The sequence below is a fragment of the Myodes glareolus genome, chromosome 7 (assembly GCF_982192425.1).
Source record: "Myodes glareolus chromosome 7, mMyoGla1.1, whole genome shotgun sequence".
Lineage (NCBI taxonomy): Eukaryota > Metazoa > Chordata > Mammalia > Rodentia > Cricetidae > Myodes > Myodes glareolus.
This window is the reverse complement of record NC_142032.1, coordinates 55684489-55711144: the sequence shown is the minus strand read 5'-3', so window position 1 is coordinate 55711144 and position 26656 is coordinate 55684489. Positions and strand designations below refer to the sequence as shown.

Sequence of the window (26656 nt, the reverse complement as noted above, 5' to 3'; positions counted from 1 at the left end):
CCAGACTGGCCTCAAACTCACAGAGATCCACTCTGCCTTCTGAGTGCTGGGATTAAAGGCGTGCACCCTCACTGCTCGGCAACAACTTCCTTTTCTTCATCCAAGGTCTTTTACAGGAGCATTTACCAAATCCATCTAGGTAGGTAAGGCCTTGCAGTGTTCTTTATGCCCCACAGCCCATGGTACCCTGCTGCTACTCGCAATGGGAAAGCCAGGCACTCAGGGTGTGGACTACACGAAGAACCTAGAGCTCTTTGTCACTGTCTCCTGGCCTCCCTGTGTTGATCTGTGAAGGGGGTGGATAATAATATGCCTGTCTCTGGTGGAGATAAGAGATCTGTGACCACTTTAAAACACCAAGGAGCTTCTTAAGAGACTAAGGTGTTATCTACTGCCAGGGCCTCTCCCAAGAGCTGGTGCCAACACCTCCACACCAAGGAAGCTTGGGAAGCAAGGAGAGCTTCAGGACAGCTTCCCTCCTGCAGACCTGGTTGAGCCTCGTGGGAGGCAGTGACCAGAGAGTAAGCCTTGGGAAGAGACAGAATGACAATGGCCTGACTGCTCAGACTTGCTGGGGCTGAGGTTGAGGCTGACAGACTCCCTCCTTGACTGGGCTGGACCATGAGTCAAGTGTAGTGCTCTGCCCATGAGCAAAGCCAGGCCTCTGGTCCAGGGAGCCTAGTTCACTGGAGACCAGAGAACAGAACCAGTAGGATAAAGGTGCCAGATCTAGGAGCTTTTGTGAGTGTTGGGGCTATAAGTCTGAGCATCTGTTAAAGCCAGAGTAGGGTCCGGCAGAGAGGGAGAGTTGAAGGGCTTTCTGACAGTGAGGATACAATGACATGCGCAGTAGAGACCATTTAGACAAGAAAGCAGCAGCCTGCCAAAATGATGAGACAAAACCTAATACAGGGGGACTGAGGGCTTCCCTAGGATGGGTTTGTTTCCCTGAAACTTTATGAAACAGGTATGTAGGAGGAGGTGGAGGCAGAAGAATGAGTTCAAAGTCAACCTTTGCTTTATAGTGTGGAGAACTGAAGGCCAACCCAGGAAACATACAACTGAGTTTTAAAACAATCAAACAAGACATCAATACAGACCCCCAAAAGAACTGAGTGCCTGAGAGGTCTGGAGTGCTCAGTTATTTATTTACTTATTGAGACAGGCTCTTTTATTTTTTGGTTTGTTGTTTTTTGAGACGGGTTTCTCTGCGTATGTAACATCTCTGGCTGTCCTGGAACTTGCTACTTACTCTGTAGACCAGGCTGGCCCCGAACTCACAGAGATCCACTCTCCTCTGCCTCCTGAGTGCTGGGATTAAAGATGTGTACTTCCACCACCCGTTCTTTCTATATAGCCCTGGCTGTCCTGGAACTCGCTATGCAGATCAGGCTGGTCTCGAACTCAGAGATCTGCCTGCCTCTGTCTCTGGAGCGCTGAGCCACCATGTCCAGTTGAAGTATGCAGTACAAATATGAGTCCCAGCTTTGCACCAGTGCAGCACTAAGTTTTGGACTCAGTTTCCCCTTCTCTCTGGTGTGGCGTTGAAGGCTGTTCAGGGATGGGCTTTTCTTATAATTCAGCTTTCAGAGAGGTTAAGGGCCTTATGAAAGTGATGCAGAGAGTGCGCCAAGACCTGAGGCCTTGACTGACTCCTGTAGCTAGAGAATCAGCATTCCAGCACGGATCCCAGCCTCCTAGTTCTCCAATGAGAACTCGCTTACACCAGACATCCGCGCCTCTCCTGGTCTCTGGCGCCGCCTTGTGGCTTCGTACCTTCTGTGGGCCCCATCGCTGCCTGGCGCCAAGGCAGACCCAGAATACCTCAGGTGAGACCCAGCAGGGCTCCGTCAGAAGATCTTGGCGACGTAGAGTGTTCCAGACTGGCTTGGGTTAGCTGGGACCCTATAAAAAACAAACACAAACAAACAAACAACATAAATCCAAACTCTTGCCTGCCCTTCCCCCTCCCTTGGCACCAGTGCCGAGCCTACCCAGATTTGAGTTTGAACCTCGAGTCTCCTTCCCAGCCTGACTGATCTGGGAAAGAAATACATGCCCGTGTTTTTCCCATTTCGAACTATGGACCCCACGGAGAAGGGGTCCTGTAGAGATCAAATGAAAGACCTGCAGTGTTTCTAAATCCTCTGTTTGATAGGAGTGGAGTTTTGCCCGTTCAGTTTGCCCCTCAAACATTCAGAAGGCTTCCTCCCGCAACACTAGGAACCCGATCCTGTCATGCACCCTTCCGTTTGGTATCTGGTTCTGGAGAGAACCACGGTCTAGTAGGGTCGAGGCCTGCACAGCTGGACACAGCTGGCCAGAAATCAGAATCCTCGCTAGACACAGCCAGCACCTCCTCCCTCTTTGCTTCCTTCAGCCCATTTCGGTTTTCTCGCACCCTCCACATTCCGGGTCAGGCCGTTGGCCTTGTTCCCGCCAAAGCCTTAAAAAGCGGTACCACCTAGGTTCATACGAGGGTCTAGTTTCAGAGACCCCCACTCTCAACCTTCTTTCTTCCAAGGCTCAGTATATTCATCTGCTAAATGAGTGTGCTCATCGCTACCTCAACTACACTTAAAGATCAGAAAACTCTGGCGGGGAGGTGAGTGTGTTGCCTTAGCGCGGCTTGCAAACCCGGGCGAGAGCGGACTACAACTCCCATCCGGCTCCAGGGCCACAGCCGTCCCTAGCCCCTCTGGCCTGGCTAAGGGACTGGCCGCTGGCCTGGCGCGGCGTAAATTGCGGTGCCCTGGGATGCCCCGTCTAGCTTAGGACCCCATGAGGATGTAGATGGGGCTGGGGCTGGGGCGGCACTGGGATCAGATGGGCCTTTTGCGACCCCAACGGACCCCCTCCAACTCCGCCCAGGAGTTACTTTTCGTGACCCGCCCTCCCACTTCCTGGCTGAGGGTCGGCCCCGCCCCCGCGCGCCTCCGCCTTCCCACCTTCACCTTCAGTCGCGGCTCCCATTGGCCGGCGCGCACCTGCCCGTCCGTCGGGGGCGGGCTTGGAGGGCGGGGCGGGCGGCCAGGTGAGGGAAAGCGGGTGGCGACGGAGGAAGGTGACAGCGGGGAGGGCGGGAGGGTGGGGGGAAGCCGCGCAGAGCGAGCCGCGGAACCACGGACGGACCGCCGGACGGACGGACAGCCGGGGCATGCAGGCAGCTTGGCTCTAGCCCGGGTTGCGGGGCTCCAGCCGCAGCTATGGAGCAGCGGTTGCGTGCGCTGGAGCAGCTGGTACGGGGCGAGGCCGGTGGCAGCCCGGGGCTCGACGGCCTCCTGGATCTGCTGCTGGGGCTGCACCACGAGCTCAGCAGCGCCTCCCTGCGGCGGGAGCGCAACGTGGCGCAGTTTCTGAGCTGGGGTGAGTGGTCTGGGGAGCACCTGGGAAGGGAGGCTGGGGGTTGCCAGTTGGAGCTCCACCTCTCCAGACTCTTCCCCAGGGATGGCACCCTCCAGAAACTTCCTCCTGAAGACACACTAACTCCTTGCGCAGTCTCTAACGCTTGCCGTCGGACGCCATAGCCTGCTCACTCACCTGCACCTTACCTCAAACTCCCAGACACAGGGACAGGTACACAATGTATACAAGGTACACAATGTACACAAGGTACACACACACACACACACACACACACACACACACACTCATTTCCAGCTGCAGACCCCAGACATATGTTGCCAATACATATCCTCCACAACGGTCACCTACAGGATTCCTTGGTCACACATCACACTTCATGCCCCACCCAGAACACACATTTAGGTGGACGCCCGTTTTGTGTCACATAAACACAGACTTTCTCAATCTTCTTCGTTCTTCGAGAGATTGGCATTTTGCTCTGGGACCCCTCTCACCTGTCTGGCTCTGCCACACACTCACAAATCCTCATACTTCACCTAAAAGACAAGTCTGCTCCCCCAGTCCCGGACTGAGGACCAACCTTTGTGGAATTCGGGACCTTCCTCATTGGAAGTGGATCTGCATCCTTTTCTGTTTGACTCATCTGAATCCTTGGGAATGGATGGCTAGGGTGACCCTAAACCCAGTGTGGGTACTGGTGCCATTACAGGGGTTCCCTGGTCACACCTGGCCAGGCTTTGTGGGGGAAGGCATAGGAATTAGACCTGGAGGGTGGGGTGTTTGCCTAGCAGGTGATTAGCGTTCCTAGCACTCCTGAGCTGTGGGCAGGCACAAGGCTGGACCTGGTGTGGTTAGGGGGTCTACCACCCAGACTTGCCATTTCTGCACTCTTTCTCTGTTTCTCTGTGACTCTTGTGTGTTATGTATGTGTCAGAGTTGGCATTACCCCATCATGACACCCATATCCCTCTGTGTATGTGTGTGTATGTGTGTTCCTCCCTGCCTGCCTCTGGCACCTCTGCCTGGGACCCCAACATAGGGGACGTCTGTTGACATCTCCCGAGGTAACTCCAAGGCCAGGCGTGACTCATGCCTCTCCTGCCCCAACTTGTCCCTGTTCCTGCCCAGAGCCCCCACCCCTTCTGGCAAGACAAAAGCTACCAGGCATCTTGTCCAGAGGGTTGGATAGGCTTGGTTCTGGGCACCAGGTTTGGCCTATGTGGCTGGTGGTCACCTCTGACAGCCCTACAAGGCTGGTAGCTGCTTCTCCCAGTTTTGTGTGCAAACCTGGGAAGAGACAATTTCTGTAGTGAGGTTTCCAAACCGCCTCCACTGTGGGGGTTCTGCCTGATAAACCTGTGGAGCAGCTCTCTGTCCCACCCACAGGCCCGCCCAGCTGCCAGGGAGTTTACCTCCTGGCAGGGGGAAACTGAGGCAAACACCAGACCATAGATGGCCCCCAGTCCTCATTGGTCACTCCTGTCTTTCTCAGTCCCCAAGACTCAACACCCTCCCCCCTGGCCTAAGGCCACTCCAGTTCTGGGGAGAGCCTGGGAGTGGCTGGACATGGCCCTTGTGGAGTGTCGGGGCGGGGGGGGGGGCTGTGATGCAGTAGGAGGTTCCTGGCTGTGCAAAAGCCCCATCCAGAGAGGGAGGCAGGGCTCCAAGTGGCAGAGCTGTCAAGGCTGGAAGGAATCCTGTGTGCTCACGCCCTCAGGTGCTGGCACTGGGCACCAGGTGAAGGTTTTGGCCCTGTTTTCGCGTCTTGTGAGTACCTGAGCACACTGGCCTCTGTCCTGACCCAGGGGCCCCACTTGGGGAGCACAGAGCCTGTCTTTCTGGAGCACTGCAAAGACTGTCCTCCCTGCCCTCAGAGGCTGCCCCAGCCCTTTCCTCCATCCAACCAGATTGCTCTGTGCCTACAGAGTCCCCCGACCCAGGCCCACAGCTCCTGAATATCAGAGAAGCCTTTCTGGGGACAAAGAATGCCACCTATCTAGTTTCCCAGATAGGCTCTGGGCTGGCCTTGAGGGACCAAAGGCTGTGAACTAGGGACAGGATCTCATTGTCTCTAGAGCCAGCCAGGATCAAGACCCTGGCTAGGGAGGACCACAGAGTCCCTCTGTGCCTCAGATAGAGGTTACCTAGAGCCTGGAGGGAGGCGATCCTCTGAGGCCGTGCTTGTTGATCATGACCAAAGAACCCTGGCTCTGGTCTGCCTCTTGGCCGGGCTGTCCCTGGGAAAGTAATTCCTGTCCTAGTCTCATGGGAGATCTCAAGGAGAAGGCTCTGAGTCCACTCTGTCCCCTCAGCCAGCCCCTTTGTAAAAAAAGTGAGAGAGCTGCGCCTACAGAGAGATGACTTTGAGATCCTGAAGGTGATCGGCAGAGGGGCCTTTGGGGAGGTAAGTGAATGTCCTGGGGTGGGTGGGGAGGAAGGGCCTTGCACTTGGAATGGTCTAACCCAGTCTGCTTGGTCCCCTCAGGTTGCTGTGGTTAGACAGAGGGATAGTGGCCAGATTTTTGCCATGAAGATGCTGCATAAGTGGGAGATGCTGAAAAGGGCTGAGGTCAGTTTGGGGCAGATCACCCTGCAAGTGGGTAGGGGAAGGTGTTTGTGCTGCCAGAAGAAGGGCCGGGGCACAGGATGCTGCTCTAAATAGTCACCTCTCCCTACCCGTCACAGTAAACTTTACTAAGATGAAGTGGGATGAGTTCTCATCTTTTTATGGAGACACTGAGGCCCGCCACCAGAAAGCCGGGACTCAGATTCATCCAGAGCCAGCCCAGCCTGGGTTGAGCAGAACTGTTCCTTTGATCAGAGCCTCTGGGCTTTTGAGTCCATTCCCTGGGCTGGAGAAGGGTGAGTTCCCGGGAGCTGATCCCATTCTACCCCTGCTCTCCAAACCTGCTTCAGACGGCCTGTTTCCGGGAGGAGCGAGATGTTCTGGTGAAGGGAGACAGCCGCTGGGTGACTGCTCTGCACTATGCCTTCCAAGATGAGGAGTACCTGGTGAGGATCATGGAGAAGTGGGGGAGACCTGCCTGCCTCCCACCGTTCCCTGTGCCTAGAGCCTCCTTCCTTAGCAAAATGGCCACTTGCCGCCTTGAGAAGTACTTTAATCCCAGCACTTGGGAGGAAGAGGCAGGCCGATCTCCGTGAGTTCAAGGCCAGCCTGGTTTACACAGTGAATTTCAGGAAAGCCAGAGCTAGAGACATGGCTCAGCCTTGTCTTCCCAGAACCCCCAAGACACACCGTGAGTCTGACACATTCTGAGTCTGACTCTTGGCTCTACCCACTGCCCTCCAGTACCTGGTGATGGACTACTACGCTGGCGGGGACCTCCTCACACTGCTGAGCCGCTTTGAGGACCGCCTCCCACCTGAGCTGGCCCAGTTCTATCTGGCTGAGATGGTGCTGGCCATCCACTCACTGCACCAGCTGGGCTATGTCCACAGGTGGGGCCCCAAGCTCTGTCACCTCCCAATCTTCCTCCCAAAAACTGTTGGTAGGGCTTGCTAGTATCCCTGTCTTACAGTTGAGCAAGTCAGAGCTTAGTGCAGGCAAGTAAGTCCCTGGCTCAAGTCCCTCCCAGTTCATGGTGGCAGAGGAGTGGGGACATGTGACTCTGGCATCCCCTGCAGTGCACTTTACGACCCCTAGAATCAACACCATGGACTTTTTCCTTCAGTCTGGCTGCCCTTTTCTTCCTTGGCACCTGCCTTCAGTAACTCCCACACGCACATGTGCACACACAGGTGTGAGCATACATATGGGCAGGTGTGCACCTGAGCACGTGTCTAAACATATGCGCACATATTAAGCCCTTCACCCTCCCACCTCCCAGGGATGTCAAGCCTGACAACGTCCTGCTTGACATGAATGGCCACATACGCTTGGCAGACTTTGGCTCCTGCCTGCGTCTCAACAACAATGGCATGGTAAGGAGCCCACCTAGAATTGGAGCTGAGGACAGCAGACCAAGTGCAGGGGCATTGGGTTCCAGTGGGGGGTACATGGAGAGTGGGGTGCCTGGCCCAGTCCCATGGCCTCATGCCACCAATACGTTTGCCACAGGTAGACTCATCAGTCGCAGTGGGGACCCCAGACTACATCTCTCCTGAGATCCTACAGGCCATGGAGGAGGGCAAGGGCCACTATGGCCCACAGTGTGACTGGTGGTCACTGGGAGTCTGCGCCTATGAGCTGCTCTTTGGGGAAACACCGTTTTATGCTGAATCTCTGGTAGAGACCTACGGCAAGATCATGAACCACGAGGTTAGACTGTCTGGCCCTGGTGCTTCCACACTGTATGATTATAGGTAACGTTAGACCCAGGTGGGCTTTCAGCCTGACCTGCCCTCTTCTTTGACCCGCAGGACCACCTCCAGTTCCCCTCTGATGTGCCTGATGTGCCTGCCAGTGCCCAGGACCTGATCCGACAGCTGCTGTGCCGCCAGGAGGAGCGGCTTGGTCGTGGTGGACTGGATGACTTCCGGAACCACCCTTTCTTTGAAGGTGTGGATTGGGAGAGGCTTGCAACCAGCACAGCTCCCTACATCCCTGAGCTTCGCGGGCCTGTGGACACCTCTAACTTTGATGTCGATGATGATACCCTCAACCATCCAGTGAGTGACATGTCTCCGTGAGAGCTTTGGCTTGACCTGACCTATGAGAACCTGCCCCATATGCTCCCTACAGCAGTTGAAGGGCTGGGGTGAGGCCTTTGAACCCCTGGGGCTCTTGAGAGTTGTAGCTCACTTTAGCTGACTCATCTGCATGGTGGGTAGTACCAACTGAAAGCTCTTTGTGGTAGCTGTTTGGAAGAAAACTACTTGCAGCCTCTAGGAGACCTTGAATGCAAATCCTGATGGGAATTGTGGCCCCTTTATTGGGGGCCGGGGAGGGGGAGCAGGCCGTGTTAAACCCCAGGTACACACCCGAGTAAATGCCCAGTTCGGGAGACTCTTCTGGTTCTCGCTTGTCTGTGACTCTGACTCTCCTTTCTTCTCCTGTAGGAGACGCTGCCACCACCCTCCCATGGGGCCTTCTCGGGCCACCACCTGCCGTTTGTAGGCTTCACCTATACCTCAGGCAGGTGAGTCTGGTGCTCCACACCTGCTGGGAGGCTGGGAGCATGTAGCTTATCAGAGCCCTGAAGGAAGGGACAAACCCGGCTTCAGCACGTGACAAGCACTGCTTAGTTCTCTATCCTGGGGTCAGTCAAAGTCAGGGCTATGCCCGTGGGACGTGTAGCTACCCCATTTGACAGACTGTTAAAATGGACTAGATTCACTGAAGGGTCCTACTGTCCAGCCTCATCGGCCTCTGTAAAATGGATGGGAGCAGTGCCCACTCTTATATCTTAGGTTGGCCTGAGACCCAAGAGAGGCACAGGTAGAAAGAATGCCCTGAGCAGTGTTCCCAAGGCCTCTGGGTACTGGATGTGGACCAAGGACTCAGCTCACTAGTAGCTGCTTTTGAGAACCCTTGTTAACCCTTGTTGCTTTCTTTTTTCCCCTAATATTTGTTTGCTTTATTGATATTCATGTACGCCTGTGGGCATGATGCATGCGTGTGGGCATGATGCATGCGTGTGGACATGATGCATGTGTGTGAACATGATGCACTGCAATGCAGCTGTAGAGGGCAGACTTTCAGAAGTCAGGTCTCTCCTTCCACCTTGCGGTTCCCAAGGATGGAATCAGGTGGTCAGGCTTGGCAACAGGCACCCTTACCAGCTGAGACAGCTCGCTGGCCCCTGAAGACCCCTTTTTTTGAGACAGGGTTTCTCTGTGTAGTCTGGGCTGTCCTGGAACTCACTCTGTAGACCAGGCTGGCCTCAAACTCAGAGATATGCCTGCCTGTGCCTCCTGAGTGCTGGGATTAAAGGTGTCACTACTGCCTGGCTCTGGCCTTGTGGTTTTCCATTTCCCTGTGAGAAAACAGGCTCAGACGTTGTCCATTACCCAAGGTTGCCTACCCTGTTCAGGTCTCGCAAAGGCAGGGTGTGATCTAGTGCTTCTCTCCCCGGCACAGAGCCCAGGCCTGGGTCTGAGTGATGTGTTGTTTCTTGGATGGATGGGTGATTGGTCCATGAGACTGGTCTTCTGCTAACCATCTCTGTTTCCTCTCAGCCCCAGTGAGAAGAAGAGTGCTGAGCTAGTGGCTGCCCCAGAGCAGAAGCTCCACCACGTGGAGCAGGAGAAGGTGGAGCTCAGCCGGAAGTGTCAAGGTACAGGGGCATCTGAGCAAGGCTGAGACTGTCAGGTCAAGGTGAGGGGTAGCCTGCTGCAGGCCTGGCTACTCACGCTGAGGCCTTTCTCCTGCCAGAGGCGCTGAATGGCTCCTTCCAGCCCCAGGAGCTGGTGCAGCTGCAGAAGGAAGTACAGATTCTTCAGGAGAGACTGGCAGGTATCTCTTTCCTGTTCTTAGAACAGCCTGGGCCTTTCTGGGTCCCAGCGCTGCCTCCTGCTCTGTGTATGCTGTGTGATGGGGGAAGTAGACCTTCCCGCTGGCTGTAGGGAAACTTCTGTGAGATCCTGTACATGGAATGCCTGACTGAGGTGGGGGTGTTCCTGTGTGCAAGTCTCAATGACTGTTCCTCACAGAGACACTGAGGGACAGCAAGGCCTCCTTCTCACAGACTGACGGCCTCCCTGCTGGGAGCCCAGGCACAGATACCCAACTACAGCTGGAGAAGGACCGCCTCCAGCAGGTGAGCACTAGGGGAGGTGGGGCCATGGCTCGGGGTTTCAGGCCTCTAGTGCCCTGACTTGACCTTGTCTTTCTTGCCCTGGTCCTCAGGAGCTGTCTGAAGCTCAGGCAGCATTGCGGGTACAAGCTGCCGAACTGTGCCAAGCCCAGGACCGGCAGGAAGAATTCCTACAGAGGCTGTGGGAGGCCCAAGAGAAAGAGGCAGCTACAACCAGCCAAATCCAGGCCCTGAACTCCCAGCTGGAGGAAGCCTGGGTGGTCCGGAGAGAGGTTAGTGGTGATAGTGGGAAGGAAGAGTAGCAAGGATTTGGGTTCAAAATATTGGGAACCCCATGTCCCTTTGCACCCCTGTGTGACTGACGTATGCTGAGCAGGACCTAGTGGTGAGATGGATACCTGGGGCCACTTGTGTCCATTGCTGGATGAGACTGTAAGTCTTTGTCAAAATGACACAAAGGGAATTAGAGGGTCAGGGTTAGCATTACCTTGCTGCTACTCCATCACAGCTGGAAGGCCAGGTGGCCACCCTGACTCAGGAGGTGACAAGGCTCCAGGGACAACATAAACAAAGCCATGACAAGGATTCTTCCCAGGCCAAGGTATGAAGGTTTCTCCCCCTTGGCAAGAGAGACTCTCTCTTAGTCTGACCTCTCTTGGAGTCCCAGGGGTGGGCCATGGCTTCTTAAACCCCTGCCTTGTCCCCTCTCCACATTGTCAAGACCATCCATGCAGCCCCTGAGACCAATGGCATGGGATCACCTGAGGGTCAGTGTCAAGAGGCCCAGCTCAGGAAGGAGGTGGCTGCTCTCAGGGAGCAGCTGGAGCGTGCCTGCAGCCAGGGGTGAGTGCATGGCAGGGGCAGCCAGGAGAGGGAAGGGCAACACTGGGCTGGGCGTCAGCTCCATCTCCTTGGCCTTCTCCCCAGGATCAGTGTTGGGAAAGAGGAGGCTCTGTGCCGACTGCAGGAAGAAAACCAGCGGCTGAGCCGGGAGCAGGAGCGGGTGAGCAGGGTGGACAGGCCAGGGGCAGGCTGAGTGCCAGCAGGGTCAGGGAAGAGCTCCAGAGTCCCAGCTGCTGGACACATTGTAGCTCATGGGCAGCATGTAGGGAAAGGTAGCTTACACTGGTGGGTGATGTGTGGGGAGACTGGCAGGGGCTGGGCAGTTGGTCTACAGCTGGGCCGGTAAGGGCCCCTGGGGACTGAGCCCACTTCCCTCTGCGGCCCCAGCTGGCAGAAGAGCTGGAGCTGGAGCTGCAGAGCAAACGGCGTTTGGAGGGTGAACGGCGGGAGACTGAGAGCAATTGGGAGGCCCAGATTGCTGACATCCTTAGCTGGTGGGTACTGTGGGGCTGGGTGGGACCTGGGCATGGCTGAGGACCCAGACCGTGACATACAGTCCATTCCTATTCAGGGTGAATGACGAGAAAGTCTCAAGAGGCTACCTACAGGCCTTGGCTACTAAGATGGCAGAGGAGCTGGAGTCCTTGCGAAATGTGGGCACCCAAACACTCCCTACCCGGCCTCTGGTGAGCCCCATGCACAAGAGCCGTGGCGTATGTGTGTATGTGTAGAGGTCATAAGACAGATTGTGGGAGTTGGTTCTCTCTTCCTACCATGTGGGTCCCAGGATTGAACTTAAGTTGCCAGTCTTGGTAGCACCCTGAGCAGCCTTCTGAGCCACCTTGTCAGTCCTCCCAAGTTCAAGGTTTATGCTGAGGGTTGAGGACGGGAAGAGTGGGTGGGGTCTTTGGGTCTGGCCAAGTGGCATGGACAGCTGTATGCTCTAGTGGAAGGGAGAGGGTCTCAAACTGCTAGTCCCAGAGAACATCGTACCGAGATGTCCTTGGCTACTACCAGGACCACCAGTGGAAGGTACGGAGGCTGCAGAAGATGGAGGCCTCAGCCCGGCTGGAGCTTCAGTCAGCACTGGAAGCTGAGATCCGGGCCAAGCAGGGTCTGCAGGAGCGACTGACACAGGTGCAGGAGGCCCAGCTGCAGGCGGAACGGTGAGGTCATGGGCAGATCCTAGAGGAGCGGGTCCGTGCAGGGGCCTATGTGAGCATTGCCCTCCTCTCCCAGCCGCCTACAGGATGCTGAGAAGCAAAGCCAGGCCCTGCAGCAAGAGGTAGCTGAGCTACGGGAAGAACTTCGAGCCCGTGGGCCAGGGGGTAAGTGCCCATTGCCTGCCTACTCTGGAGCCAAACCCTACCAGTCTCATGAATGCCAGGAAGCTCCCATGACAGCGGTGCCCATATGAAAGAAATCTGTCCCTCCCACACATCGCTGTTGACACCAGCATCTGTTTGTCACTCAGCACTTAATGAACACTGCTGTGTGCCAGACTCCCCCAAGCCCCACCTGTGGACATTTATGTATCTCCCTGAGATGGAAACTGAGGTCCACACCCACCCCTGGTTCCTAAGCCTAGGACAACAACCTCAGTTACTTGTACACTTGTCTACAGATGCCAAGCCTTCCTCCTCTCTCATCCCTCTCCTGTCCTTCTGGAACACTGAGGTAAGAACCAGATAGAGGGGATTATTAGGGAGGAGTCCTGGTGAAGAGCATGGTGGCCCTGACTTCCTTCCATCCTTGCTCATCCCCAGAAGGATTCTGCCAAGGACCCTAGCAATTCAGGGGAGGCCCCAAGGTCTGGGGCAGAAGCAGAGCTGAGGCCAGAGGGCCGCCGCAGTCTGCGCATGGGGGTGAGAACAGGCAGGAGATCCCGGTGGGGTGGGCTCTGGCCCATTCCCTTCTCACTTGCTCACTTACTCAACTCACTTCCTTCAGACTGTGTTCCCCAGAGTGCCTGCTGCCACCACAACCCCTGCAGAAGGTCCCCCTGCTAAGGTCAGTGGCCAGGGAGCAGAAAAGGGTGGGGCATTCAGCCCTTCCCCCAAATCCCTCTGGGATACTCTCACCCCTCCACTACCCCCGCAGGCCATGTCTAGGGTGATAGTGCTGGCTTTTTGGCATGGCTCATAGGTGCTCGGAGTTGGTATGGCCACCTGGCTCAGCCTCTTGGCCATCTACCTTTTGGGATGGAGCATGGGTGCTCAGAGGCCCTGGTAGGAATGATGACAGCATGTACCCCTTCACAGCCCGGCTCACACACGTTGCGTCCCCGGAGTTTCCCATCCCCTACCAAGTGTCTCCGCTGTACCTCGCTGATGCTGGGCCTGGGCCGCCAGGGCCTCAGCTGTGACTGTAAGAACCCTTCTCCTTCAGGACCTCCCTTTATATCACAGCCCCCAGGGTATGAACCTGACACACCCAGACTGTTCCTCAACCCAGTAGTACCCACGTACCCACACCTGCCTCTCAGTCACCTTTCCCCTACTCCCCTACTCCTTTCTCACTTGATGGCAATGGGTGACAATTCAGGTGTCATTGTCCCTGAGGGAACTGTCTAGAAGGCTCAGGTCCTTGTTCTGGGCTGCCTGGCCTGCTTCATCCTGCCACAACTCTCCATCTCCCCACAGCCTGTGGCTACTTCTGTCACTCAGCCTGTGCTCCACAGGCCCCACCCTGCCCTGTGCCCCCTGAACTCCTCCGCACAGCCCTGGGAGTGCACCCCGAAACAGGCACAGGCACTGCCTATGAGGGCTTCCTGTCGGTGAGCTGTGGCTGAGGGCTGAGGAGGATGGGCACGGGAGCCAAGGACCTGTGCAGCCCTCCATGCCTGTCTCCCCACTAGGTGCCGCGGCCATCAGGTGTCCGCCGGGGCTGGCAGCGCGTGTATGCTGCTCTCAGTGACTCCCGCCTGCTGCTGTTTGATGTCCCTGACCCTCGGGGAAGCCTGGCCAGTGGGGTCCTCCTGCAGGCCTTAGATCTGAGGTCGGTGCCAGGCAGGAACACGGGACATGTCACAGGTGGTGAGGGACTCATTCAGGGACTGTACAATTTCTCCTGTATCCTTTGTTCCTCCCAGGGATCCCCAGTTCTCAGCTACCCCTGTCTTGGCCTCAGATGTCATTCATGCCCAATCCAAGGACCTGCCACGCATCTTTAGGGTGAGTGCTCAGTGTGGGATAGGCCCAAGCCCATCTCTTTCCCATGCTGGCCCTGTCTTGGTCACTGCTGTATCTCAACTCTGTGTCTCCGCCAGCCACCTCACCTCCACATGCCGTTTTTCCGTAGCCACCATGAGCTTGCCACACAGCAATGAGGCTAGGGCCTGCTGTGTTTAAGGCCCTTGAATGGCTGTCTGGTACCTTCAGGAGACTCTCAAGCAATCTTTTGAGCTACCACACATCTGAGCCTGCAGACTTTCTCAGTCCTCAACCCTGGGTCCCTACCTGCTCTAGCCATACCTGTTCTTTCCAGTTCCCAGAGGGCCTTGCATTCGTGTACAACTCCTCCTCGGTCCCCTTCCTCTGCACAGAATTGCCAGCACCTTCCATGCCCAGTCCCTTGGAGCCAGGTTCTCTAACCCTGGGTAGTTGTCTTTCATCTCTCAGTCTGCTTTCGAGATTCTGCTCTGCGTCCCCACAGTGCTTATTTTTCCCTTTAATGTGCCTGTCACTGGGTTCTGAAGTTATCAGTGTGCCTGTCTGGTACTCTGTCTGGCTTACTCCCTGCCTAGCACTACAACCAGCTAGCATGCTAACAAACATCAGTAGGGGAAGGAGAGAAGGATAGATGGATGAATCTCGGTCGTAGCCCTCCAGCCTGACTCTCTCTCTGCAGGTGACAGCCTCCCAGCTGACAGTGCCACCATCCATGTGCACTGTGCTGCTGCTGGCAGAGAATGAGGGGGAGAGGGAGCGTTGGCTTCAGGTGCTGGGTGAATTGCAGCGGCTGCTACTGGATGCACGTCCAAGGCCCCGGCCAGTGTACACCCTCAAGGAGGCCTATGACAACGGATTGCCACTGCTGCCTCATACGCTCTGCGCTGCTATCATTGGTAAACCTTGCAATGAAGGACTGTCACTTCGGGAAAGTTCAGGCTAGTAGGGAGGCACTCGCCTAGGCCCGTTCCAGATGCAGAACCTTTCAGCTCTCTTCTGTGTTTTTGTGTGATGAGCCATGGGTCATGAGCCACACAGCCTGGCTTCTCGCCGCTTCATTTCTGTAGGTTCTTGTTCTCTCTTTTGTTGATATTGTATTGTTGAGACAGGGGCTCCCTACATAGCCCAGGCTGGCCTTGAACTCACAGAGATTTGCCTGCCTTTGCCTCCAGGTGCTGGAGTTAAGATTAAAGGTGAGCACCACCATGCCCAGCTGGTTCTCTTTTTTCTAAGAGAATCTCAAATAAGTGGAAGGAACAGAGGTTTTAGGGAGAAACAGAGATGACCTGGGAGGCTGAGGCAGAAGGCTCCAGAGTTCAAAGTCAACTTGAGCTGAGCTACATATGGAGATCTTAAAAAACCAAAACCACCAGGCATGGCTTGGTGTGTGTATGTAATCCCAGCACTTGTAAGATCAAAGTGGAAGGGTCAGGAGCTCAGGGTCATCCTTAGCTAATAAATAGCTTTAAAAAAAACAAACAACAACAAGAACAAAGAAGCTGGGTTGGAGAGCTATCCCAGTGGTTAAAAGCACTGACTGCTCCTCCAGAGGACCTGGGTTCAATTCCCAGCACCCACATGGGAGTTCACAGCTGTTCATAACTCCAGTTCCTGAGCATCCAGCACCACCTTCTGTTCTCTATTGGCACCAGGCCCACAAATGATGCACAGGCATGCATGCAGGCCAAACACCCACACACATGAAATAAAATAATTCTTTAAAAAATTATCTATATATGTATATTTGTATATATGCATACATGCTTACATATATATGTATACACACATGCACACACACGCAAAACAACCCAGGTCAGTAGTAGTGCTGCACACACCTGTAAATCCAGCACTTGGGAGCCAGCGGGTAGCAGGAGAATGAGAAGTTCAGAGCCAGCCTCATTTACGTAGTGGGTTAAGTGCAGGCCCTGTTTTAATAAAACCAAACCAACAACCAAGTACGAAGATTGCCCCAAATTCATGCTGACTTGGGTCAGTGACCTAGTGAGTTGTAGGCCTGGCTTATGAAGTAAGACACTGTCTCCACAGAAACGCAAATGAAGCTCCTTGTCTTGACTTTCTTCCTCGCAGCTGGGTGAATGAGGGGGTGGGTGCTTGTTATAGGGCTCACTGACTTTGGAGCATGGGCCTCAGTAAGGGTCCTCCCTCCATAACTGATAATTGGGAAAGAGGCAGGAAGTAGAGGTCCCTGGCTTCCTCCTGTGGCTGAGGCCTTGAGCCAGTTCCAGCTTGCAGGTACTCTGATCAGGAGCCATAGATACTCCTATCAGGAGCCATAGGTACTCCAATCAGGAGCCATAGCAGAGACTGTGGGTTCCCTGGGTCAGTCAGTAACCAGAGGTGGGGGTGTTGGTAGAGCTGGGTGCTTGCTGGCACTTGCCCTCCCCTCTGTCATTTCTCCTCACAGCAGCTCTGTAAGAAAGGTGCTGTCCTGACTTTATAAAGGGGAGAGTGAGGTTTACCCAGAACCACAGTCATGGTAGTGGGCCTCACCCTGACCTGTTACCAAGGCCCTTCCTCATTACGGCCAGTATAAACTGTGAGCAAGAAGAGCACAAGGATGGGGGTGGGTGGACAGTGTGCAGGATCCCCAGCTCTATTGCCTCAAGGTGTCACTGGACAAACTGACCTCTGACCTCTCTTCCTCTCTCAGACAAAGAACGACTTGCCCTGGGCACTGAGGAGGGGCTGTTTGTGATTCATCTTCATAGCAATGGTACCACTGGCAGGAGTAGGGTGGGTGTGGGCCTGGGTACCCAGGACTATGGGTGCCTGCTGCTTCTCATGCCCGTGCTCCTCTCTCTCGCCAACCCCACAGACATCTTCCAGGTGGGGGACTGCCGCAGGGTGCAGCGCTTGACGGTGAGCTCTGCTGCTGGCCTGTTGGTCGTGCTCTGTGGCCGTGGGCCCAGCGTGCGCCTCTTCGCCCTGGCTGAACTGGAGAACGCCGAGGTGACAGGTGCCAAAATCCCTGAATCCCGAGGTTGCCAGGCTTTGGTAGCTGGACGCATCCTGCAGGCCCGGACCCCGGTGCTCTGTGTGGCAGTCAAACGCCAAGTGCTCTGTTACCAGCTCGGCCCAGGCCCAGGGCCCTGGCAGCGCCGAATTCGAGAGCTACAAGTGCCAGCCCCAGTGCAGAGCCTGGGGTTGCTGGGTGATCGGCTCTGTGTGGGTGCTGCCGGCACCTTCGCTCTTTACCCACTGCTCAATGAGGCTGCACCGTTAGCGCTGGGGACTGGCCTGGTGCCCGAGGAGCTGCCCGCATCCCGCGGGGGCCTGGGTGAGGCGCTGGGTGCGGTGGAGCTAAGCCTCAGCGAACTCCTGCTGCTCTTCGCCACTGCTGGTGTCTACGTGGATGGCGCTGGCCGCAAGTCACGAAGTCACGAGCTACTGTGGCCAGCAGCACCTATTGGCTGGGGTAAGGCCCGTAGAGAGCCCAGCAGGGTAGGGCCAGGCACTGGAGGTCCTGCCACCCCTTCTGTCCTAAGCGGCTTGCCTAGGACCTCCCTTTTTAGCTTTTGCCTTTATTCTTCCTGGCTTCATTTTCTACCTGGCCAACTTCAACGGCTTGAGCCTGGAGCAGTTCTGCCATTCCATAAATGACGTGATTGCTGCCATTGTCAGGATGCCTTTGCTTTTCTCCCCTCTCCTATTACTGCTCCCTGGCTTCTCTTTTCATGCCACCTCTCGGCTCGGTTCAGACCTCTGTTCTGGGTCTTGTCTTCCCTTCGTGCACTGCGGCCTGTAGAACAGGCTAGGGTTGGCTCCTTCATCCAGCGCCAGCCTGGGCAGGCACACCCTGGGGGCTGTGCTTGTTGAGAAGAATGAACAAATGACTGGAGCGGAGTGTGCCCTGGTGTGGTCACTCGGCGCTGATGTGATGGGTGGAGGCGAGAGAGGGGGACTGTCGTTAATAAGCAAAGGCTGTTTGTGTGAGGCCTGGGCTTGAGTGCCCCAGACTGCCATTGACCATAGCCTGCCCTTCCTCACTGGCTGTACGACCTTGACCATTACTTTGCTCTGAGATTTCAATGACCTCATCTGTAGTGTCCAAGACCGGGGTGATTGTAGTACCTGCTCCTGCTTGGCGCTGCCAGAGACTTAAGAAAGGACAAACATGCCCAGCGTTTTGAGCTGTGTGGGCATGTAGTGAGTGCGGGCTATTATCTCATCTCTAGAGCTGGGTGAGGCAGGCCTCCTTGTGGGACGGAGGAAACAGGCTCCGAGAGGTGCCTGGCTTGCCTGTGGCTGCATGGTACACATAGGCTCTTTCTCATCTGCAGGTTACACAGCACCCTACCTAACAGTGTTCAGTGAAAACTCCGTTGATGTGTTCGATGTGAGGAGAGCGGAATGGGTGCAGACTGTGCCGCTCAAGAAGGTGAAGGTCTACCCTGAACACGGGTGGCATGGGAGTGCGTAACGTGGCCTGACCTCTGCTTATTGCCTCAGGTAAGACCCCTGAATCCAGAAGGCTCCTTGTTCCTCTATGGTACCGAGAAGGTCCGCCTGACCTACCTCAGGAACCCGTTGGCAGGTGAGGAAGTGTGAGCTTGTCTACATCTGTGTGCGATCACCTGTGCACAAGTGTGAGCTTGTGCATCACCTGGCTGGGACGTGTGAACCTCTCACCAGCTCCCTGATTTTCCACAGAGAAGGACGAGTTTGACATTCCCGACCTCACTGACAACAGCCGGCGCCAGCTGTTCCGCACCAAGAGCAAACGTCGCTTCTTCTTCCGAGTGTCTGATGAGCTGAGACAGCAGCAGCGCAGGTGCGCATGTGTGTGGCTGCTGGGCGGAGCTTTCTGCTCTTAGGGGTGGGGCGAGGCTTGTTGCCCTGCTCTTTACACCCCCTCTGCCTGCAGGGAGATGCTGAAGGACCCTTTTGTGCGCTCCAAGTTCATCTCACCACCCACCAACTTCAACCACCTGGTGCACGTGGGCCCTACAGACGGGAGGCCAAGTGCCAGGGTGAGTCCTCCAGAGCCAATCACAAACCTTCCCGTAGTGGTTGATCCAATCACAGGCTTCTGTTGATAGCTTGGCTGCTGAGGCAGGTGACTCATCCCTTTGATACCCGGACCTCAATACATCTGTGCCAGAAGCTGAGTTCCCATGGCCTGTGCTTCCTGGTCCCAGCCCTTCAGCACTATCCCCTGACACTGTTCTCTTCCAGGAACAAAAGAACAGAGGTGCTCGCAGCTCTGGACCGCAGCGGCCGCACAGCTTCTCAGAGGCTTTGCGACGCCCAGCATCCATGGGTAGTGATGGCCTCGCTGGAGAGACAGACCCCAGTAAGGGCAGCCCTACAGCGCCCAGTGCTTGCATGCCTCCTCCAGGTTATCCTCCTTCAGAGCTCTTAAATCTAACCCAGGCATTTTGTCCTTCTATCCCCCTACCCCTTCCAGTCGTGAAGATGAAATCTTGGACATCTCTGTCCAGCGAATCAGTGTCCTGCCCCCAGGGGTCCCTGAGTCCTACAGCATCCCTGATACAGGTGAGCCAGTGGGTAGGGCTTTCTCTCCCCCACTCAGAATTCAGACACTTTGACCAAGCTCTGCACCGGGACAGGAAACCAGAGACCCACCTGAGCACATAAGGCCTGCAGAATTCTTACCTCAGCCCCTGGAGGCTTATGGACCCATCTGCAGCTCTGGCTCTCCAAGCCCTAGCTGTGCTCCCAATCAAGGAGGGCCAATCCTTCTGAGCTTGTCCTATCTGCAAAATGAAGATGTCACTGTGGCACCTGTATGAGATGATGGTGTCTGCATAGTGCCAGATGCATGGGAAGAGTGCCCCATAACAGCAGCTCTTGAGATGGTGTGTGTAACATGTGTGTGAGAGTGCAGGTGTATACATGCCACATCACACATGTGGAGTCAGAACAGCTTCCAAGAACTGGGTCTTCCTTCTACCTTGTTTCTGCCCTGTGTGCTCCAAGCTGGTTGGTGCACAAGCTTCCAGCTGATACCCCTTTCTCTGTTTCCCATCTCACTGTAGGTGTGCTGGGATTATAGATGTATGCCTGTATCTGGCTTTTTACCTCGGTTCTGGAGTGCAAACTTAGATCATCAGGTTGTGTGGCAATCATTTTTATCTGCTGAACCATTCCTACCTACTGAACCATTTCTAAAGCCCTGGGGATGGATATATAGATATAGATATAAAATTTTTAAAAAATTTTTTGTCAGTGCTAGGGGTCAAAATAGGGTACATATCTGCTAAGCAAACACTTTGCCATTGGACTATATTGTTCTGGTAGGAGGGTTTGAGACAGGGTCTCTCTATTTAGTTCTGGCTGTCCTCTCTATTTAGAACTGGCTGTGTTAACCAGTCTGGCTTTGAATTAAAAAAAAGAGTCTCCTGTTTCTGCCTCCTGGGTGCTGGGGATTAAAGGCACACTGCCACGCCTAACCTGAGCTACATTCTTCACAGAGATCCAGCCTAAAGATGGGGAAGAAATCATATGGGAACAGTCTGCTTTGTGTGGGGTCAGAAAAGACTGAGAGAACCTGGGAAGGCCCCACTGGCCCTCCATCCACACCTCTTAACTGTCCCTGTCCCCCTCATACTCCAGTCATACAAAGTCACCTAACCCCAGCCCGCCATTTCTTTCATACATCCAGTTTCTTGCCCCTGCTATTCCAGTCCTTTCAATGCTTTTCCTGCCTTCAGTGCCCAGGCTGCCCACCACTGTCACCCTCAGAGCGTTCTTGGCTACATGGTCATGGTCAGGTGTCACTGCCACCAACACCCCCTCTACCCATTTGACTCCTATGCTGTGGCCAGGCAGACTGCCTGCCTAGTTTCTTTCCTTTCTTCCTTTCCTTCCCTTCATCCCCCCTTCCTTTCTTCTTCCTTGCCTGCCTGCCTGCCTTCTCTCCCCTTTTTTTAAAGGGTCTCATGTAGCTCAGGCTAGCATTGAACTCATGATTCTCCTCCCCTTCTGAGTGCTGGGATTACAGGCGAGCATCTCTACACCCAGTTTGTGCTGTGGTTTTTCTTCCATGCTCTACTTCCTTGTTCAGCTGTGGAAGCCATGGTGGCGGGGGTTAGTTTCCCGTGTTCTGCCTGGAGCAAAGCATGTTTCTGACTGAATGTGGACTGGAGCGAACGAACACCACACAGGGTTTGTTCCCGGCAGTTCTGGCTCCTTTGTGAACGCGACACCACACCTCAAGTGTAGGGTCAGTCAAGACCTCTGGGAGGCACCAGCACCATGAGCAAAGAGTCCCCTGTCCCTCTTCCTGTCTGACTTTCTGTTGTTCCTTCCAGGTCTCCGAGCGGCCCCGAAGTCTCCCTCCAGACCCCAAGTCAGAGAGCACCCCCTGATGCCCTCTGGCAGTGCCCACCCCAGTCCCAAGACAGAAGGAGTGAGGAAGCAAAGAGCTTGTGGGATGCCATACTCCGGCTGGTCCCGGGACATGTTGAAATTCAGACTCAGGGAGAGCCTGGGTAGAGGACCAAGAGTAAGATTTGCCTGGGTCCCCAGGAATAGGGTCTGACTCCTTGCCCTCACCCTGCCCTTTCCCTGGGCTTCCAACACAGGCCTACATTGGCCTCTGGGAGTGCCATGGCTCTGATGCCCGGGGATGATTGTGCCAAAGCTGTGCTTCAACGGGCCAAGCCCTGGGAAGCTGGTAGGAGTCAGAATGAGGAGTGCGGAGGAGCATGCTGGGTGTCTTGTCTGTGTAGCCTGGCCCCCAGCTGAGACCAGGATGGAGCATGTGCAGGTCTCTGCTCAGGGTCATGCTCAGGGTCAATACAGCTCTGATTAAGAGGGAAAGGATAGAAAAGATGAAGGAATGGTGCAGGTGAAAGAGGTGAGAGGTGAGGGACAAAGGAAGCAGAAGAGGAAGGGATGCCGTCAGGAGAGCCGTACTCAGCTAAGGAGGGAGGAGGACAAAATGGTGATGAAGAGGAGGAGGGTGGAGAGACAGGAGGTGCTAGGAGGGCAAGCGAGCAAGGGGAAAACCAGACCCAGAAACTTCACTGGGGAGGGGCTTAGGGCTGAGAGCAGGAATATTGCCAACTAATCTGTCCAGGGAAGAATGGTTCCTAGGCAGGGAGGGGATGGGAGGGTATTTATAAGGGCTTCTCGGTGGGAGATGGACACCCTTCGGGGCCACTGAAGATCTCCAGGCACACTTCGGTCCTTCCCAGCAAGGAGGGTCCTTTTTTGGAAGCTTCAACCAAGTGTATTAGGGGGACATGGGGGCATTTTATTATTACATTATTTTATGATTACAGTCATTATTATTATATTGCTATTTTTATTAAACCTCACCCTGCTACAGTGTGGGGAGTAAAATAAGTATTTATCTCCTTAAATGGCACATTCCCGGGAGGGATGGACCCTAATGCTCTGAGATGCAGCAAGAAACCAATAAACCCAACTTTGTAAGCACTGGCCTCCCCACCTGGGTCTGTCTTGCTGTGTAAACGTGGGAGTGGGAGGTAGGAGGAGTGGTGGGAACCATGAACAATTAAAAGCTGGCCTGTGTGTGTATGTGCATGCTCTCAAGAAGACTGGGACAACGTGGATGGTTCTTCAGGAGCTGTGAATTTTGGGTGGTGTGTGGGGTTTTTTGTTGTTGCTGTTTTGTTGTTTATATTTTTTGTTTGTTTTTCAAGACAGGGTTTCTTTGTGTAGCCTTGGCTATCCTGAACTAGCTCTAAAGACCAAGTTGGCCTCGAACTTACAGAGATCCACCTGCTCCTGCCTCCTGAATACTGGGATTAAAGACCTGTGCCACCAACACCCAGCTGTATGTTTTTATTTTATTTTTATTTTTATTTTTTGAGACAGGGTTTCTCTGTAGCTTTGGTGCCTGTCCCAGAACTAGCTCTTGTAGACCAGGCTGGCCTCGATTGAACTCACAGAGATCCACCTGCCTCTGTCTCCTGAGTGCTGGGATTAAAGGCGTGCGCCACCACTGCCCAGCATCATGTTTTTATTTTTGAGACAGGGTCTTACCTATGTATCTCTGGTGGCTACCCTGGAACTCACTATGTAGAACAGGGTCACCTTAAAATGACTGAGATATACCTGCTTCTGACTCCTAAGTGTTGGGATTAAACGTGTGCAACACACCCAGCCATGTTAAATTTCGAGATGGGATTTTGGTAGCATAGGCTGGCCTGCCAATGTGCCCCGGGAACCTGCCCATTTCTCCTCTGAAGAGGTGGGATTGTAAGATGTGCCACCATGCCCAGCTTTCTCATCTATGTTCTGGAAATCAAGAGGGTTCTCAAGCTTGCACAGAAGCATTTTACCAACTGAGCTATCTTCCCATACCCCTGGCCTGTGTCTCTGAGCCCCATCAGATGACTGGGACTGAAGTAATGGCGAATCAATCCCACACCAGTTAGGTTTTAAAAGGGTATTTATTTTGGGGGGTAAAACTTACATACACACAAACCGTCAGGAAAGGAGCCAAGTCGCTGGAGCAGGAGCCGAAAACAAGCACCGGAACCAAGAGAGACTGAGCTGAGAATTGCGACTCTTTTTTTTTTTTTTTTTTTTTTGAGTTTCCATCACTTTATTTTGCAAAAATAGAAAACTCAGCAATATGCGATACAGCGGGGTAGGGGGGAGATGTAAACAGAGGGGAGGGGGCAGCACCCTGACCCCCCAGAGAAAAGGGGGAGCCTGCAGGAATCTTATTTGGTAGCTAAATACAAATGGGGGGTTGGGGGAAGAAGGAAGGGGTCACAGAGGCCCTGGGCTCCCCCACACAAGACCCCTGGAGGAAGGGGTCATTCCAGGGTGTAAACAAAAGCTAATAAATAAATAGAGGCTTCCTCTGGGTCAGGGTGGGATCAGCTAAGCAGCATCTCCCCTCCCTGGGCCAAGCTGCTCTGGGGGTCAAGGGTAGAAGGCACTAGGAGAGGGATCCCTGTCCCCTCTGTAGTGTAGGAGGGTCCCTGTCTGATGGCTGAGATGGGGGCAGGAGGCCAAGGCACAAGACAGGGCTAAGGGAGGGGTTTGTAAAATAGAGGGCCCAGGATGAGAGCTGCACCTCAGCAGAGAGGTACAGAAAGGGCTTATGCTTCTCCCTTCACCCTCAGGCCCCACCCCAGAAATGCAGGGTCCAGCCTGCCCCTACACCTGGCAGGAGGATGGGGCATGGGGCAGTGTGCATGGCAGGTTCATCACACAGCATTGGGCACCCAGGGTAGGGCACCAGGGTGGGCTCAGCCCTCCTTGAGGACCTCCCCATTTTGGTCTCTAGTGTTCCTGTTTGTTCCCAGAGGCCCAAGCACCTGGCAGAGGAAGAAGCTGTGGGAAGGCGGGGCTTCCTCCTGCCCCGGGAGCCTGTGGCCTGAATCTGACGGGCAGTGCTGAGATATAGAGTTGAGACTCAGGCTCACCCCTTCTCCGTTCTTCTGGTAGGTGCAGGGCAGTCCTCCAGGACTGTAGAGTGAGCCAGTTAGAACAGGACAGGGATGAACACAGGCACCCCTAGAAACTTTGGCAAAACAATGAGCTCATTGGAAAGGTGGGGAGTGGGCAGGGCAGGTCCTCCCCCAGTCACTGGTACCTGGGGAATGGTCAGTCTGCTGCCTGGAGCCCAGCCCCACAGTGGGGTAGGTCAGGGGCCCTGGTCAGGTTGGGGACTTTGGCCCCCTTTGTCCTGGACCCCTGGAGCTTCATCCTCACTGGAAGCCTTGGGGTGGGGGCCAGGCTTTGAGGAGTCGTCCTCAAACATTTCAGGGTTCTCCAGCATCTCTCGGATCAGGGGGGGCATTGGGCCTGGAATCTCCATCTTCAGGGTAATGGCCCTTTCTGCTCCCTTGGTGCTGATGCCCCGGAGGTCAGTGATTTTCATAAGCATCCTTGGAAACATGTAGGGTTGGCTGGGTCTCCGTCGCCGGGCGTAAAGCCTCAGGGCTTCCAGCAAGGGCTCCTGCAGCTTGTCCACCTTATCGAGTTCCTCCAGGTCCATGCGGTCTCCACAGATGAGGCAGATGGCACTGAGCAGCCCAGTCTCTGTGTCATCCATCTCCAGGGGCAGCAGCTGCCCAGCGAAGGCAAAGACAAGGTCTGTAAGGGGCCCAAAGCCAGCATTGTGCATCTGGGTACGGTTCAGGGTCAGTCCATTCGAGAATGTCATGGTGTCTTGCTCTGGGGTATACCTTGTACAGATTCGCAGCATTAAGATATCCAGGCAGGCAGCCTTGAGCAGAGTGATCTGGTCAGCAATGCTGAGTCCTGTAAAACCTGGCAACCGCTTAGCAAACTCCACAATCTTGATGATGCATTTGGTGGCCAGCTCACTGAACTTGTCCCACAGCCCCAGGTCCAGCTGTACCCGGTGATCTGCACTGGAGTTCGTGGTGTACTTGCCCAGCTGGCAGAGCGAGGGGAAAGTCTCCTGGTGGGCTTTGCTGACCTTGGTGATGAGCTCCTCTAACTGTGGGCTCAGTTCGTAGCTGTCAGGTGAACCCTCTTCCTTTATCTCTTTTTTCTTCTTGTTCCGGTCATTCCTTACAGCTTCCTTGGACATGCCCACTTCGAAACACTTTTGTAGCCGGCAGTACTGGCAGTGATTCCTGGTTACCTTGTTGATGATACAATTTTTGTCACGGTGACATGTATACACCATGTTTTTCTGGATGCTGCGCCTGAAGAAGCCCTTGCAGCCTTCACATGAGCTGACCCCATAATGGTAGCCGGAAGACTTGTCATTGCACACAAAGCATGGCTTATAGACCCGAGGAGGTGGTGGGGGTGAGGGAGAGCTGGGCACCATTTCCTCGGAGCTAGTGCTCTGTGTCTCCACCGACAGAGAGGCCATTTCCTTGGGGAGGTCAGGCTGGCCCAGGCCCCGGAAGCTGGGGCTCAGCATTTCAAATGGTGGCGACCCTCTGAGTGCCCCTGGGAAGGCGAAGGGGAAGCCTGCTCCTGGGTACCCAGATCCAGGTCCCAGGGCATCAGTTGCAAAGAGTCGCTCCTTATTGGTGGCCATGGTAGCTGCAGTGTGGGAATCCCTTGGAATTTGCAGTGGGCGGGGGTAGTCTTCAGCTGCAGCCCCCGCCCATGCCCATTGCCCTGGCCTGGGAGCTCCGTGCCCACCCTGGCTGGCCTGCCCACTGGGTCTCCAAGGGTCCCTCTGGCCTCTGCAGAGATTCCCTTCTACATACTGGGCCAGGTTGAGGTGAGAGGACCTGGAGGATAGGGCGGGGGAAGGAAGGCCGCGGAGCCCCGAGGTCCCGGCGTCAGGCGGTCTCGGGGATGGAGCGCCGAGGTGTTAGGGGGGCTCCAGGGGCACGGCTCTAGGCTGGGACAATCCCGGGGCCTCTCGGAGCCCGCCCGCCCACGTGACCGCCCCAAAATATCCGACACATTTTCTGCGGCTCTTTTTAAAAGAGAAATATACCACGCCCCAGTGGGCTGGCATTTCCAGCGGCTAAGCGGAAGGCGCTCCCGCAGCACTGAAGAAATGGTTCATCGGTTAAGAACACTGGCTGCCCTTCCAGGAGTGGTTCACAAACATCCATAACTCCAGTTTCTAGGGATCTGTTACCCTCTTCTGAC

The 26656-nt window shown here is 55.0% G+C and overlaps 1 protein-coding gene, 1 long non-coding RNA gene and 1 pseudogene across 4 annotated transcripts; 1 reads left to right on the top strand and 2 right to left on the bottom strand.

Annotated features, from left to right (window-relative positions):
* Positions 1-1129: 1129 nt before the first annotated feature.
* LOC146893554 (uncharacterized) lies at positions 1130-2822 on the bottom strand. Its single transcript, XR_015003182.2, has 2 exons — positions 2465-2822; positions 1130-1905 (listed from the first exon to the last, which is right to left on the bottom strand). It is a non-coding gene; the product is annotated as an uncharacterized LOC146893554 (long non-coding RNA).
* A 263-nt stretch (positions 2823-3085) lies between these two features.
* Positions 3086-22522, top strand: Cdc42bpg (CDC42 binding protein kinase gamma). 3 transcript variants are annotated; one of them, XM_048458205.3, is made up of 38 exons: positions 3179-3366; positions 5084-5133; positions 5679-5770; positions 5852-5935; positions 6283-6378; positions 6677-6825; positions 7215-7308; positions 7445-7645; positions 7747-7995; positions 8386-8465; positions 9505-9602; positions 9701-9781; positions 9979-10085; positions 10175-10354; positions 10591-10683; positions 10804-10925; positions 11010-11085; positions 11313-11419; positions 11497-11611; positions 11943-12091; positions 12165-12253; positions 12550-12602; positions 12692-12790; positions 12876-12935; positions 13187-13292; positions 13568-13701; positions 13783-13922; positions 14017-14098; positions 14775-14991; positions 16767-16829; positions 16932-17531; positions 18397-18494; positions 18566-18650; positions 18767-18887; positions 18981-19086; positions 19292-19409; positions 19524-19612; positions 21391-22522. In XM_048458205.3, exons 4-38 carry the CDS (start codon positions 5894-5896, stop codon positions 21445-21447), a joined length of 4356 nt encoding a protein of 1451 aa, XP_048314162.3. In that variant the 5' UTR covers positions 3179-3366; positions 5084-5133; positions 5679-5770; positions 5852-5893; the 3' UTR covers positions 21448-22522. The 3 variants fall into 3 exon arrangements, with proteins under 3 accessions (XP_048314161.3, XP_048314159.3, XP_048314162.3); XM_048458204.3 differs by lacking the exon at positions 5084-5133 and having other exon boundaries at positions 3086-3366; positions 12695-12790; XM_048458202.3 differs by lacking the exon at positions 5084-5133 and having other exon boundaries at positions 3087-3366.
* A 961-nt stretch (positions 22523-23483) lies between these two features.
* LOC148121424 (retinoic acid receptor gamma pseudogene) lies at positions 23484-26388 on the bottom strand (annotated as a pseudogene).
* Positions 26389-26656: the final 268 nt, after the last annotated feature.

Coding starts and splice junctions, on each gene's coding strand:
- Cdc42bpg (XM_048458202.3), top strand. CDS start 3,207: ATGGAGCAGCGGTTGCGTGCGCTGGAGCAGCTGGTACGGGGCGAGGCC. Junction 7,309..7,444: donor GTCTCAACAACAATGGCATG/GTAAGGAGCCCA, acceptor CGTTTGCCACAG/GTAGACTCATCAGTCGCAGT. Junction 14,992..16,766: donor GCTCTGCGCTGCTATCATTG/GTAAACCTTGCA, acceptor TTCCTCTCTCAG/ACAAAGAACGACTTGCCCTG.